At 38.7% G+C, this 16,381-nt stretch overlaps 1 protein-coding gene and 1 long non-coding RNA gene across 3 annotated transcripts in view; one reads left to right on the top strand and one right to left on the bottom strand.

Annotated features, from left to right (window-relative positions):
* LOC102062274 (desmocollin-1) overlaps positions 1-3,712 on the bottom strand; it is a 24,841-nt gene extending 21,129 nt beyond the window's left edge. For both annotated transcript variants that reach the window (XM_005479261.4, XM_074550127.1), the window contains exons 1-2: positions 3,366-3,712; positions 840-924 (exon numbers count right to left, since the gene is read on the bottom strand). In XM_005479261.4, the coding sequence (XP_005479318.1) occupies positions 840-924; positions 3,366-3,404 (124 nt within the window). In that variant the 5' untranslated portion in view covers positions 3,405-3,712. The remainder of the gene's footprint in view (positions 1-839; positions 925-3,365) is intronic.
* The window catches only part of LOC141730662 (uncharacterized), a 25,668-nt gene continuing 12,278 nt past the window's right edge, over positions 2,992-16,381 (top strand). Inside the window, exon 1 of the long non-coding RNA XR_012582258.1 lies at positions 2,992-3,282. This is a non-coding gene — a long non-coding RNA (uncharacterized LOC141730662). The remainder of the gene's footprint in view (positions 3,283-16,381) is intronic.

Genomic DNA, 16,381 nt, shown 5'->3' on the forward strand with positions numbered 1-16,381 from the left:
ATTGTGATGAACTACCAATTCACTTTATTTGTTCTTTCTACAGAAATATGGGTTAGGACTGCAGACTTGGAGCACACTTCTCTGTTGTCACAGGACTCACAAAGGGCACCCCTGAATCTCAAATTCAGTGTGAGGCAGCACAGAATCCTTCAGCACCTCCTATGCCACACCTTTCAAAGCTGCCTTTGAAAGACTGGTCTGAAAAAAAAATAGGAGTGGGATGTTTTCTGGTCTCCTCTATTCCTCCCAGTCACCTGCAAGGTGCCCTGAACTGAGGCAGACTGTCCAGTCAGACAGGAGCACTCTCCCAACAGAATGTGCATGCAGAACACCTCTGCAACACGTCCCCTCGTGTGCTCTGAATGCCCCAGCACTGCTGAGCAGTCACATCCCTGTCTCACACAGAAGCAGCCTCTTGCTGCCTGGTTAAGCAGGTTTTGTCTTCTTTTTTTATTATTTCCTTCGTCCAAATGACTTATTCTCTTCTTCATATGACCATGGGTTATGGGTGCAGTTTGGAATATCAAGCATTTATTTGAATAGTAAGCCTTAAACTCCAAATTTTGAAAATATTAAATTCTGGCATTTTAGTTTTAAATTAAATCCTGTAATATGACAATAGCTCTTTATGTAAAAGGTGAAGAGATGCATGGAGCTGGTGTTCAAATCCGTAACAAACACAGGGCGTATCCTTCATAAAAAGCTGATCCAGCTGTTTAGCTGGCTCTCCAGTCATCCATTCATTCCATTAAAAATAAAGTCTCCTCCACTGTTAAGAGCATCTCCAGCAAAGGTGCAATGCTGTGTTGTTAAGCTGGGAATTTCATAGTTTCTCTCACCTCTGCCAACTAACTTGTCAGCCTCTAGTTCAGAAGGAACGTGAAAAATTACTTTCTTGCAAGCTTCACAGCACAAACTCAGCACCTAGAAAACAAATGAAGAAATCAGGAAAAAACCCCCACATAATTACATGGTATTTTGAACTAGACACTGATGCTGACTTTGGTTGATTTGTTTGTTTGTTATGACAAGCAAGTGAAACAGCACTGAGAGAACTCCTCCCTAAAAATTCAGGTACTGTGCAGCACAGTATACAAAGTTTCAAAGTGGAAACGAGATCTGACTACGGCTGCTGTATTTGTCCAAGGGTCGTGTTTAGGGTTTTTTTTCTAAAATCACTGGCATTAACAGTAAGATTTCCCTTTGACTAGAGGATTTTGCCTACACTCCTACTTCAGTAGAGATTCGATAAAATACAACTTCACTGCGCACTCCCTCTAACAGCATTCCTGGCCAGTTTAGATCCCAGGTCTCTAAGTATTAGGGTTTAAATTCACCAACGCTCAGTTTATGAGAATTGTGGCGATGCTGAACATTAAAGGGGCAAGTGTCTCATTAAACCACATGACGACACTTGCACTTATATATCACTTTGCATCTTAAAAGTGCATTCTCAACAAACTAATTAAACGTAGCTTCAGCAATTAGGTATGACATAAATAAAACGTCGTGCATCACAGCAGTCCACTCCCATATAACCAGTTACAAAATAGGGTCCTCCTAAAATTCAAATGAGTAGTAGATAACCAGACCTTTTTCTAAAAAGAATTACATAGAGGTACAAAGATTTTCCTCAGCACAAGAGAGTGAATCCTGATCTCAGATTATATGTATGTGTTTTTGCCTAGTTTCTATCTCTGTGTTTAAAATTGTAATCCAAAAATCACACAGACAATTAAACAAAGACATAGAAAAATGTAAACAAATCTATCCACCCTTTTATGTGCATTTACTCTTTCAGGATGAAAGTCTAGCAAAAAAGGAAAAGCATTTTTATTTTGCACATACCTTTAGGATTAAAGGTATAACAAAGTGAATAGCTAATGGAAATCCTGAAAATTACTTCTGATTCTTATTAAGAAAATATTTAAATAAAAATACTTTAAACTCTGAAAGACATTAGGACCCTTTAGAAAAAAAATGCTGTGTCTGCATCGTAAAAGCTCTTCATATAGTTCCTTATATATATATACGCAGATATAAAAATTGCATATATACAAATAATTTAAACATCCCTGCTTATGTATTAGTAGGCTTTCCTTATTAATAGACAACAAAAAACTCTCTTCTGAAAGTCATTGCACTAATTTTTTAAGTTATTGGAATCACAACATATTTTTACACTGTTCTGAAATATTTTAAGAGTCAAGGTGACATCTAATTTTAAAATAGTAATGCCAAGCCCAGTCTGATGTCAGCATAAAAAACTATTGAGGAGTTAAACAAAAGTAAGTGGTAGTTATTCATGGACATCAAGGCATAAGGGTAAAAAAAAGTTGCAATGTCCTTTCACTTTAGACAAAGAAGACACCTCAGGATTTTTTTCCTTTGAGTGTTGTTTGGTTTTTTCTGCTTGACAGAAGAATTTCTTCCTTTTTTTAATTAGATATAGGAATAAAGGTGCTTGCATTTCTTTCAGTTTTACTTTAATATCCTGGCAAAGGCAGGCATACAGTGTCTGAAATAGTAACATTATCATTAAAATGTGCATATATAATTAATATTACAATAATAAAATCAGTGCTTCAACACTACCAAGTCTTTTTCTTTCACAGGCTCAACCGACCATCTGCCCTCTTTTTGTGAATGCAATGTTAATACGGAGGAAAGGGGCTAGGAAACAATAGAAAAATCACTTTTACTCATCTACTATAAATTGAAAATAATAAAAACGTGAGAGAGAACTACCCTGCTCTGCCTGCCAAAGGCCTTTCTGGAGCTGATAATTATGTACAAATACAAGAAACTGAATGCAAAGAAAATCGCTGAAAAGTGTTTCATGCACAACCAACTCTTTTAGGGCAGCTCAACACGCTCCACACTGTGTAACAATCCTTCCCACGGAAAAAGGAGAACCAGGTGAGGAGAGGCAGAGTGCGAGATTTAAATAAAATCAACTGCGGTATTTTTTTTCCTATGAATATCCAGCAGCAGCATCAGCGACCCGAGCGTGTGCCCGTCGCGTAACCCAACGGGAGGCTCCAAAAGCCACCGGACCACCTGTCCCAAGGCGAGCCGCGCATCCCGCTGGATTCCTGCCCGCGCCGAAGCCCCCCGAGAGCGCCCCGCGGCCGCGCAGCCCCCGCGCCCCTCGCATGGGCCCCGCCGAGGAGGAACCCGACTTGGAGCCAAGAGCCAGGCAGAGATCACCGCTCGGATGCTCCCCTGAGCGCTGCGCACCCGCGGTGCAGCAGGAACAGCGCGGGGGAAAGGTGCGGCCAGGTGCGCTCCCCTCGGCGCCGGCGCCCACCCACTCATCCCACTCATGCCAGCGATCCCGCTCGCTCGCTCCCTCCCTCACTCACCAGGAGGCCGAGGACCAGGCGGGGGGCTGCGGGGGCCATGGTGCGCGGGGCTGGGCGGGAAGGGGGGAGCCGCCGCCGTCGGTGCTGCCACGGCGGGCGAGGGAGCGAGCGCGAAGTGGCGGCGGAGGTGGCGGCGCGACTCGGCGGGAGCGCGGCTCTGCGGTCCCCTCCCGTCTGCCACGGGAGCCGGCCGGTGGGAGGGTGGGACCGCGCGCGGCAGCGGCGACTTTAATTACTGCCTTTTTTTTTTTTTCCGCCTTTTGGGTAATGCCTGGCCCGGGCCCGGCGCTGGAACACCCCGCCCGCTCGCCGCCCACCTCCGCGGCCGGGCGCTGCCCGGGCCCTCCCTCCGCTACCCCGCCCCGCCGCGGCGCCGGCTGCGCGCAGAGCCGAGCGGAGCCGCGCCCGGGACAGCGCTGCCCCCGCCCCGGCGTGCCGCTCCCGGGCGCGGCTCCCTCGCCTGCCTCCCCTCCCTTCTCCCCGCCCTTCCCTTGGCTTCCCTTTCCCTGCGGGCCGCGCTCCGCCGGGCGCAGGTTCCTCACGGGCGGGTCCGTCCCGTCCCGTCGGGGCGGTGCCGGCCGGCGGCCGCCATGGCAGGACATGGTGCCCTGCGCTCAGAAACAAAGTTTAGGATTTTCGGACGGGCTTCTTCTTTTCGGGAGGATTGTGCTGATCTGTGTGAGGCCGCGCGTGCTAGCCTGTGGCTTCTGGGTTTCTAAGTGGCTTCAGGTGAATAAAAGCCGAAATGACAGTGACAAACCCGGAGACGCGGGCTGCACATGCAGGAGGTGGGCTTCCCATGGGAGCAGCCTGAGCTCAAAAGACCTTTCAGTCTGAAGCAAGGAATGGTGTTTCTATTGCCGGCTACACTTTATCCACGTTTTGCTTTAGAAACAGTTACTACTGTAGCCAGTCAATTATTGCAGCCAGTCCCAAAGCACGCCACAAAGGAGACCAAGTAGATTGCACTGTTTGTTTACATTCGTGTACGTTGAAATTCACAGTTCAGGAGCAAAAATTCTGAAAACTAAACCTGTTTTTTACAATTTTTTGCTAATAAGGAGAGATCAGTTGAATCTGACAGCATGAGACACTCTCTGCTGGAGGTCACCAGTAGTGACTGTAGGTGGCAAGAAGGTAGGGAGGGGTAAAACCATTGGGCAGGGGCAGTGGGATGTGCATGTTTGTATGGGAATGAGAATGCTGGAATGCCTCAAAGCATGGCTGTGTCCCCCCCTCTAGTCATGTGGGCATTCACAGAGGTGTGTGAGCAGCTGATTACATAGCAGGGCACTGTGGGCACGGGGCACTCTGGGTAACCTGTGATAACCTATGATAACAGTCACAACTACGTGCTGCAGTACTCCATGGCATGTTGGTGTTGTAGGATGGCTCTGCTGATGGCTGCACCCTAAACATTGCATCTAATAACATCATGCAGACTCAGTGGGAGCAGACAAAAAAAGGCTGTATCACTTCTTTTGCTTTTTTTTTTTCTTTTTTTTTTTTTGTTTGAACGGGTAAAGCATGATTTGTCTTAAGAAGCAACTCACAGTGGCTGTCCCACTTGAAGTGTTCAGATAAGCACAAAATAAGAGCCCTCAGTCCCCTGCAGGCCCCTGCAGCTGCATCAGACCCTCCTCTTTGCCTTAGTGAGGTTTCCAGCCTGGTGGGAAGCACAGAGCCAAATTTCTAACTATTTTAATTCATTATGCTCCATTCAAGCACTTGTGGACATAGAAAGGTAATGAATTGTCTGGACCTGCAATAATTTCCATCCAAACCTAATAACTCAGAATATTTACCTTGTGGTCAAAACTTCATTTTTGAGCTTTTAAATTCTTTGCTTAGTGTCAGTGTGGGGCAAACCCACATCTGTCAGAATAGGTGCCTAGATTGGGTTGACCCAGACTGTCTATTCCAAAGCCCTAATTAACAATCTTAAAATTCTGGCCTGGCCTCGTACCACTCGTGTTTTTCTCCTCCTACATGCTGTTCAGTACTTGCAGTAACACACTGGACCCCTACACTGCATGTGATGCTGCTGCTGTGGGTGAGAAAGCAGGAATTAAGGAAGACAGGGCAAATGCTGGAAGGAAAGACATAGATAGGAACAGTAATGAGATGGGATTGTGGTACCCTCAGCCCAAGGCTGCCTTTTACTGGCTGTTGGCTTACAGCCAGAGCTGGAGAAAGCACACTGGGCTAGAGAGGCCATTGACTGACACAGCTTGGCTGGTCTCTCATGTGCTCCTGTGCTACCATGAGTTCCTCCCAGAAAATCTTGGGTCTTCCTTAACGTCAGTTGCATCAAAGTCACTCAGCTGTTTAAAAATCCAGTTGGAAATTCCACCTGAGTAAATGCCTTTTAGTCACAACACTTTTTAGAGTCATTCACGCCTTCCTCATCACCAGGAAGCATTTGTACAGCAGAAAGGTATTTGACAATGGGCTGTCCTGCCTATAGGAAGAGCAGTATTGTGTAACTGTAGTAAATCCCTGCCCTATGAGCTGTGTATCCTTGAGCTTATACACCAATTTCAAGGCTTTGGTTTGATCATGAGCAATCTCTCATAGCAGGAGCTCTGAATTAACCTTCTTCCCACACCATGCTTTTGACCATAAGTGTGCATGGATATATTTATGTTTTAAGTTCCTGCGAATGCTTTCTTAGGTCTAGTCAAGCAACAAGAATGTGGGGGGGGAACATCCCTTTATTTCCATGCTATTTTGGGCATAGACCCCCTACCAATTTCCACAACAGAATCCCATAATTGCAGAATAAATCCTCCAGCAGTTTTATTTAAAACTTTGACATCACTGGTACATGTGATAGTCTTGGGGGAAAATCTTTGACAAAAAAAACTTACTTGTAATTTGATTATCTTGGAGACCAGTTAGTATAAGGAATTTTTAAAGGGTGGGCTTGGTAAGCATATGAAGTCATATGAAATATTGGAGAAGAATTAGCATTACTGTCATAGAGGGCCGTTTCATCTCAAAAATCAACCAGAGTGTAAGACTGGACTCAATACATAAATTGCTAAGTTTCACCTGTTCAGTGCAGGAGTTTTATCCAATAGCTTGATAAAGCCTATCACCAAAAAAAGATCCTAAATTAAAATTGCAATAGAACTAGAGGTTTTTCTGTGATTATAAATGGTTTTAAATAGGGAAAAGAAAAATTATGTAAATTGTGTTGTAGGGGAGGTTGGCAGCTGGACGTGACCATCTTTTCATAAAGGATGTGTGAAAGGAGATTAGTACTAACACAGCAACAATGGAGAATTTGTTGTATTCATGGCAGCCATATTTAAGGCTGGCTACCCAAAGTAAAACAAAAATGTTACCATGTTTCACTCAAAGGGGAGTTAAAGTTGCTAAATTGATAACTAAAATTTCAAATTAATATAGTAATGGACTTAATGGGATGTGAATAGAATGGCAGGCTCTAGCCTTGCTGCTACTTTGCTGAGAACAGGTTCTCTGCAAATAGCTTGAGCTCAGTGGCTAATGTCAATCAAAGGGAAATAAACCAGCATAATTCTTTTGAAAGAAACAACATGAACCTCTTAATGTTTAATGTTATATTCTCTGTAGCCACAGGTACCTCCATATATTGAAAAGTATATATTTGCAATTCTGTTAAGCTATTTCATAAAAGGGGTAGTAGAAACAAAAACAGTACCAAGAAAAGCAACAAAAAAAGACTGTAGTTGTGAAAATTAAGTGGACCGGATTCTCGAGCTTGGAAAAAAGAAGGAGCGTGTTAGATGGGTACACAATTGGTAACAATAGAGAAGACAAGCTGGGAAGGACTGCATGCTTTCTCATAATCTAATAATTAGATCTTGGATATTAAAAGCAGTTTCACCTTTCATTCAGAAAGTTCTAAAATGCTAATAGTTGGAAGCTGGAAGAGATTATGTACATTTTTTATAGGCAGGAGGGATTTTTCAATAATTTATGATTTCTTCTCTTTTTCTGTAAAATCAGCTACTTTCTACTGCTGAGATAGCAAGCTATTGAGATAGAATGGCAAACCAGTCCTTACTGCTTCCTTTGATAGTTCAGAGTGCTTTTCTGTCTGGCTGTGCTCACTACACATGAAGCAACATAGCACCAATAAAGAGTTTGGAAAACATGGAAGCCACTTTTCCCTGAGCAGCAGGATGGTGCAACCTTTGTTGGTCGAGTAACCAAGAACCTGCAGACAGATGTTTATGTTGGATCACATCCTTGGATGTGAAATTTGCTTCCTTGGTAGGCCACCTGAGAAGAGAGAGGCACAGCATATATTTTGGTCAGGGGTGTCTTCTACTGTGCATTAACAAAATGTGCAAAATGTGCCTAATTTAGGTCAGGCATACTAATTACCTTAAGAGTTCCTGAACAATAAACAACAATGACACTTACTGAGAAACTAATTAGCTTTGAAAATTTGGCTTTCTTAATCATTAAAGAAGATCTTTAATTTAGAGAATAATTATTATCAGTGGTCTGAAGCTTTCCACATTACTCATTCCCACAGGAGGGTTGGATTGAATAAGGCACTGGAGTCTATAGACTCGTACTTTTGCACTTCTGTTTTTCTCATATTAAAATACAAGCATACTCTGAAATTTAAGATAAAATCCTCCAATTTTGAAACTGTTTTAATTTAAATGCTTATTCAAATTTTTATTTATATCAGTTTTACATCACAGAATAATAAAATGCACCCTCTGTGCTTAAGCCAGCTTTTCTTGTTTGCACTTATTAATTCTAATTACTATTCTTATATGAAAACCAGTATTTGTCTAGCAAAAAGTGTACTTTTCATGATCTGAGTATACCTGTTGTCACAGCAGATCTTGATTTTCATGTGCTTTTTTCAAAGGGGAAATAATCAGGTATTAGAGTAATTTCAAACAAATGCTAGGTAATTTCCTTCTTTGCCATTTAAGTATATATACCTCCAAATCTTTATATAAAAAACTTTTATGAATTTAAACATTTTCATTTTATTAAATAGTTCTTGTTTTAATAAAATAATTTGAAACACAGATAATGAATCTTTAAATTAGATTGAAACAGTTTATTTAAACTGCATGGGCATTTTTAACACTTGGTTGAAAAACTGTGTCTCCCAGTAAAAATCCAGGAAAATTGTTGCTGCTATATCAGTTTATTTGAAAGTGAAGATCCAGAATTTTTTACCTCCAAGTGACAGTGAAGGAAATATTATAGGGAAGGGGCTTTGCCAAAAGCCCCTTCCCTATAATACTTCAGGCCAAAACCAAGAGCAAAAGGAAGAAAAAAGCTCATATTAAAACTATTTTTTTTCAAAACTAGTTCAAAAACTTTGTCCAAATCAAAAGATGTTAAAAGGAAGTGATTGGTGGTGAAATGTCATAAGCTGAATTAATGAAAAAATTGAGCAGTAGAAGACAAAATATGTCTTGTTGGTAAGAAAGTAGGGCAGCTTTTTTCTGTGTTTAACAAGTGTTTAGCCAACTGATCTTCATGATTACCAAAATAGAAGTGATTGTTTTCTGCAAGTGTACACACTTGGTCCTGAGTTGCAGGAAAAAGCATGAACAGCTTTCCAATGCAGAAACCCCTCATGGTAAAGGAATTTTTGTTTCTTGGAAAACCTCAGGTCATTACTCAGGGGCATTTGAAAAGCAACTGGAATATCAAAACTTATTAGAAAAGGAAGAAGGGGGATGCAAAATTGAAAGCAGAATCCTGCCACTGTGTGAATGAAGGAATACACACTGAAAATTCTGCATGCTAGTCCAGGCATCTCAGAAAGCACCTACAGGAGGCAGAGAAGCTATCAAGAAAAAAACTAAAAAGTGGTTTTCTTACAAGGAAACTAGATCCAGAATCAACAATGTAAGGCAGTGGGTAGTAGGTTAGATAGGTGAGGAAAAGGACTATGACAGGGAATTGCAACATAACGAATGACATATGGACAATAATAGGGAATATTTAATCACAGTTTCTTGCAAGCTGAGAATTTAAAGGTCTCAACAAGAATGCCAAGGCAATAAGATAAAAACAAGTAAAAGCAGGCATGTTTATTTTTATAGTAAATAATCATATGGTGCACCTTAGTACTATCTTATTATAAAGGAAAGAAGCATAAATATGTCAGAAAAAGGATCAGAAAAAATAGCATAAGGTCTGCTCATCAGTGATTGCTAGAGACACATTCCTGAGTACTTGACTTTGGAAGTCCCTAAACACTGATTGGCAGAGTTGAAGAGTATGCTGGGAAAAGACAATGCACACATGCTTTGTTTCTTATACTATCAGTTTTCTATTTTTATTCTGTGAGAGATACTATGAATGTAATGGACCTTCAAAAGGGTGGTAAAGCAGGTTAATTTTATTTTTCTCTCATAATGTCTGTCTGTTGTATTTTCCTAAACATCTAGCAGAGGTGAGGGCATTAAGTGCTTTGAGACAAATGCTTTTGTGCCTCTTATAAAACACATTTGGTACATTTAAAATCTTGAATTAGTTCTGTATCACACTTTCATCTCAATTTTTTCTAGTTACATACGTATAAATCAAGAACAGAATGACAGCAGCTTGTCAAATACTTTGAAACCGGATGTGTTTGTTCTGCACAGCTTTATTTTTTCTCACATCAAAGATGCATAATAAAATTGCATAGGAGGGGCTGATACAGGAGTTGCTTGAGTGTTACTCATCATACCTCTTTTCATGTACTATCTTTATTAATCCTATGACTCCTTTTTACTCACAACAGGTGTCAAAGCTGAAACTTCCCATAGTCATATTCCTAGCATGTAAGAGAAAAATTAGAGAATTAACCAAAAGAAGATGTGGTCTTTAAAGGAGCCAAGAGCACTCCCTAACACATTTTATAATCTGCAAAACAGAGTTTTATATGTGCTAGAAGACTCTTAAAAACTATGAGAGAAATACATAGATTTCCTAGAAATGGTTTTGACAAAAAAGAAATAGCTAATAAGTTACAGTATTAATTATACCATGACAGCAGCTTAGATGTTCTTGGAGAAAATACCAGACAAATTTCTTTAATAAGAAAAGAATCATAACTACCATGTTACATTTACTTTAAAAGCCATGAACCGTAATGCAAGAGTTTGGACTGAGCTGAGAGAAATGTAGTTTGAGACAGTATTGTTGGAATGAGCAAGCACAGATTGGTTCAAAACTCCCACAATAGGCTCAAGCACAGGGTAGACAAAGATTAGTAATAGTTAGAGCTTCCACTTTTTGAGGCAATAAAAGCAACAAAGAGGCACTCATGGACTAAAATGCAAATGACCCATGGAATCACATGAAGAGAAAATTTCAGTAATCTGGGGTTGAGTTTTAAGCAGCAGTATGTAGAAAAGAAAGAACTATGGGCCTGCCTGGACCATTAAACACCTCAAACTGGACATAGTAGGTGATCAGGGAATTTACTGAAATGAGATTGTCTATCAGTGTGTAGGTCTGAAAAATAGAGTCAAAAGATCAAAATATCTATCTGAGCTAGATCCTTCAAAGAAACAAAACAAAAGTGTAAAAGCATAAGCTTTCTTACCACAGTACTATAGAAATAATATGAAAAGCACAAGTGGCGTCATATCCTGAGAATCAGATGGAGATTAGGGGACATTGAATGTCACACATCTCAATACTTTGCCTCAGTTTTAATTGAAGAAATTATATAAATGACTAAGAAAAGATTATCCAGGAATAGGAAATGAAAATGATAACATCCATGGTGAATTCAAAAATAGACAGGTATTGTGTGAAATCTGAACAGCCTGGATAATGCCCAGTGAGTTGTTTTAAAAGAAGCTGCAGTTTTGGTCACAGTACTTTATTGCTTCCCATTAGAAGCAAGTAAGTGTGATACATGTATCTGATAAGGAAGAGTGGAATATCCAAAAGAATTCTCATTTATCTTTAATAAAGTATGCAGATTTTGTATGGAAGAGTAACCAAGAACATGAAGTTTAAATAAGATAAATTCAATATGGTTTTGGCAAAAGTAGGTTGTGTCATGTTATAGTGCATCTTTCTTTTATATCCTTCAGGTGGGATCACTGAATTCAATTTAATAATCTATGTTTCACTTAAGCAGTGACTCAAAGGAATCGAAATTGATATCAAAGGAAAGGAAATGAAAGTGGAAGTTAAAATAAGGACTATGGAATTATTAACATGGTAGCTGAAGAGAAGATTACAATGATAAGAGAATTTTCCAGATGGATAGAGGCTAGAAGTTATATTTTCCAAGGACGACTCTTAGAACAAGTTCTGCTTAATGTCATTATTTGTGACACTGCTTTAAAAAATTGGCTTTAATAAACCATGGCGAGGATGATGTAACACTGGAAAAATCCAGCCAAAGTTGACAGGAACAGGTGGACTGCACATTGTGAATAGGAATTAAAAATGTAGGATAAAATAGCATAATAGAAAGTAAAACATATAGAGGCTAAATCCAGAAGTTTTAGTTTAAATTGAAGGCTTAACTGGAATTGGCACTTAAAGAGAGGGAACTGCATTTACTGGAATGTTACAGGGAGAACTTTCAGTAAAGACTGAGGAATTTTAGCATTACAGTGCATAGTATTAGCAAGATGTTCCATGTTTATAAAATAATATAAATTTGGATCAAAATAAAGAAATACTAATATAATGATAGAAAGAGGTATTTTAAAAAGTTTAGAAGGCTATTTAAGCTGTCAAGGTAGATAAAGAAGTGTAGTTTTTTTAGGCATAATGATCCTACAAAAGGCATTGTATATTTAAAGTCTGTAACTATTTAAAGAGGGAAACCCTTTAAATAGTGCTTTTCAAATGAAGGGGTAGGCAAGAAACCCTCACTGTTTGAAAACTATACCTGTGAAGTTTATGAGAGTTTTACAGAGTCATACTTGCTTTTAAAATGCAGGAAATATTTATTGCAGTGTCTTTTATTGAATTCAGCTTATCCCATGGATAATGGATTCACTTTGTTTGTAAGTAAGCCAGGAAAGAATTTTTACAAGTTTTGATGCACAGCATAGACTCCAGGGAAATTTTAATTCCTTTTCCTCCAAGACTGGAATGTATCAAAGACAGGCAGCAGCAAGGGATAAGATATTGTCAATCATTGACTTAGAATCAGAAAGTAACTTCTCCTCAGATCCAAGTATTACAAGTCCTTGTTTTGGAAAGCCCTCCCTTTGTTTTTGGGTTTGCTTTTGTTTTTGTTTTCTCTAGAATGCCTGATATTTTAATTCTTTGGATCAGATTATCTAATAATATTTTGCACTGTCACTTTTTTTGGTGACACAGACTGGAGCAACATTCCTTCTGTCCCCAGGGAGAGAGAGCATGCCCCAAGATAGAGCTTTTTATTAAAGATCTAAACCTTTTTTAGTAAAAACCAAGAAGTCTCAGTCACAATCTGGAGTTAATGTACAAAGGACAGGTAAATGAACAAGATTTTCTAATGGATGCTTCTGGAATTAACATTGATTATAGACTCTAATGCCGTTCTCTACTGTGATACTGAGAGTTAGCTAGAGTCTACAACAGGAGACTTAATCTCAGTTCTGTACTGCAACTTCCTCATGAATACTGTTTCTAAAAGTCGCTTGAGTTTTGCAGGAGTAATTTTGAGATACCCAGGTATTTGCTAGGCAATTTTTTGCTGTGGCAGAGCCTAAGACCATGTAGTTATATTTTAAGAGGATTTAACATGAATAATCTAAATATAAACATCTATTTTAATAGTTCTGATCACAATATATGTGACAACTATTTAAAAAGTAATGAAATATCCTTGCTGGAACACAGCAAAAGGAAAAAGTGACACTCTGATGTTGAATGCTGGCCAAAATAACTATTGTTTAACTCCGATTAATGAATCAAACACAATTTGTTAAGGCAAATGAGGACACTAGTTCAAAGTTGCATGCTATTATTTTTTCTGGTGAAAGATTTGGCAAAGTTCCTAATACATTACTCTATAATTTAGACAGGTTTCTGTTGAAAACAGAGCTGTAGTTTATGTGCATTTCATGGAACTGTAGACATGTTCCTCTCTTCTCTCCCCTCTCTTTCCTACAGCATCAGATAAGAACTTTTTCTGGAAGATGAATCTTCTTAGAAGGGGAGCCCCTTGAGACAATTTTGTGTATTTTTATATAAAACAGTAGTATAAGGAAAAACTCAGGAATTGCCAATGAGAATAAAAGCCAGAACAAAAATTAGTCATAATCCTTCTGGATTCTGTGTGAAAACATAGAATATCCCAAGGATGTCTTTCTTTTTCTGTACAAATTTATAATTTAGGTTCATCTAATTAAGAAAAATAGTTATTTTAACAAATAGAAGTATGAATTCAACAAATTGTAGGTATGCTTGCAAACATTAATTTTCTTATAATTAATAAGAAAATCTTTAATACTCTAGAGAAAACAGTATTTTGGTGGTGTTTATATATTGTGCGTGTCAGAAAAAAAATAATGTTACAGACACAAGGGGGAAAGTAGAATGACTAAGGTTTTGTAAATATTACTACAGCTGATACTAGTTTTGTAGCTTTATTGTTTTGTAATTCTATTACTACATCTTCTACTGCTACATCTAGTACTGCTATGTCTGGTCTGCTTCCTTGCTCTGCTGAATATAAATATCCTAGGCTAGGGGAAGAGGAAATAGGGTTTGAGGAAATATGCAAATAGCATAAAGAAAATTAAAAATGTGTACAGAAATGTAATCTTCAGCTAATGAATGGCATGCATTTAAATAACCTTGAGAATCTTAAACAGTCATTTGCCAAAAAGGTCTCTTTTAACAGCTCTGTATAGACATTTTCATTCAATTTCATTAACTGTTGAGTATTGCTTTCCCATATGTAGATAAAGGTAGAAAATTGACATATTTGCAGGATATTGTTTTACTGCATTTCACCTGTATAAGAAATAAGGAATTTTATAAGAAAATAACTAAGCCCCAGTGCTTTTTTTGGCTTCTCTTGACACAGAAATTTGTGCAGCTCTAACTTACTTCTTCATTTTCCTCTCACACAAATAATTGCATTTAAAAGAGTTTCCTTGGACATGTCTCCCAAGTATCCTTGAACATGGCCTTCTCTGGTAACAACATAAACGCCAAGGGCTTACTCTTTTTTTTTTCCCCTTCCCTGAGGATTAATAAAATTTGCAGATATGAATGATTTTTGAGAATTACAACATTTTATAAACCTCTGTGCAGCAATGAGAATTGCAAAAGGGCAATAATGTCTCTTGTGAATGAGGAAAAGGTAATTGTTAATCTCAAGGAGAAGAAAAGAAGGGAACAGAAAAATTTAAAACTCAGTTTCCAGTGTTGTGCTACTGGAGTAAAAAGAATGATCCTTTTTTTCACAGTTTTGACATATTGCAAAATGTTCCTTCCTTATTAATTTTCTTTTTCTTTAAGCTCATGTGAACTTCTGTAAATGTGGGTTACTGTCATTAGGCAAATTCAGTTAGTGTAAATAGGAATGTTGATGAAATGCCAATGACATATTTGTTTTAATCAAATGGAACTTCTGTGACTACAATTAAAAGACACAGTGGTACCAATACATGTGACAGGTTAAAATACAGGCAGTACTTTGACTTTCTTACTGTTACTGTTCTCTGTGCATCTAGAAATTTTACCACAATTAGTGGAGAAGGTTTGCAGAAGAGATGCTGTTTCACTAAATATGGGATGAAATAATGAGGGCTTTCCTGGAGTATCAATTAGATTGTGACTAGATGAGATGAACACTCTCTTCATTTCTTTATTTCTGTTCAAAAGTATACACTCTTGATCAAACTCTTATGTACCAGTGTGACAAGTTTAAGTGGAAAGTGCTTCAGAGAGTTTTTCTTCATTACCTTCTTAATTTAACTCCATAATATTAAAAAAAATACCCTCTTTAAATGGTGCTATGGATAGTTTCTTTCTGTGCTCTGAAGTTAACATTTTAAGAGAAAATTTAGTCTGTGATCTCGCGATCTCGCTAATGCTACTGCGCTATCCACAACATACGAAAAGGTTGTATATCTGATTAGCTAATGTTTGTAAAAAAAAATTCCCAATTAGATTGTTTACATTTGGATTCTCCTCAGTTCTCTGTGGCCAGTAAGTTTGTTTACATTTGGATCCTTCTCAGTTTTCTGTGGCTAGTAACGAACAAAAGCAATTAAAATATTTAGAGAGATTACTTCTAACCAGTAACATCTGTACTTTTAGAACTAGTTTAAGTCTTTAAGGTTATTTCTCTATATGTTTACCTAACTCTTTAGTTGACTTCAGCACTGCAAAGCAGGGTTTACCAGAACTGGTACTAGTCCCGTATATGTGATCAACACTAGTCTGACAAAGGGTACAGTCTGAAAAAAACCAAGATGGATGTATACCTTCCACATACCATCCATTCTGCAAGACCAGCTGTAACCTCAACCAAGACCTTTAAAAATCATCCTTCAGGAAGACAAGGAAACTGGAAGCTGTTTAGCTGAATTGCACTGAAATGTAAAATTCTTTATCCATATGTATATGTCTTAAACATTATTTAAGGAAATACAGAAATTATTCAGAAGACAACACTGGCATTGGTATTCAAAGTCAATAAAATGGAGTATTGAGTGTACATTCTTAGAGATTTATATTAAGATGTATTGTGTTGTGTAGCTTACATGGAAAATCATGCAATGTCCTCACTGGCATTCCTGCAGTTGGATGGGTGATTTCACTGGTGGTTAGGGTATATTGATCTCCTGCAAAATTTTGCTACACACTGGAATACATGTAGGATATTTCTTACTCCACTGATTTTCTTTCAAATTACATTTATTCCTAAGCTTATTGCACAGCTGGCTTTAGGATGGAGCAAAATAAGCAGGTACATAAGGTGGCAAACTTCTGGGACAGTGTTGAACTCTTTGCAAGAGCCAGAGGAAGTGGCTGACTGTACAGGCCTGTCTATCTACACTAAATTTGGTGTCTGTTGC

This window comes from Zonotrichia albicollis, chromosome 1, assembly GCF_047830755.1.
Source record: "Zonotrichia albicollis isolate bZonAlb1 chromosome 1, bZonAlb1.hap1, whole genome shotgun sequence".
NCBI lineage: Eukaryota > Metazoa > Chordata > Aves > Passeriformes > Passerellidae > Zonotrichia > Zonotrichia albicollis.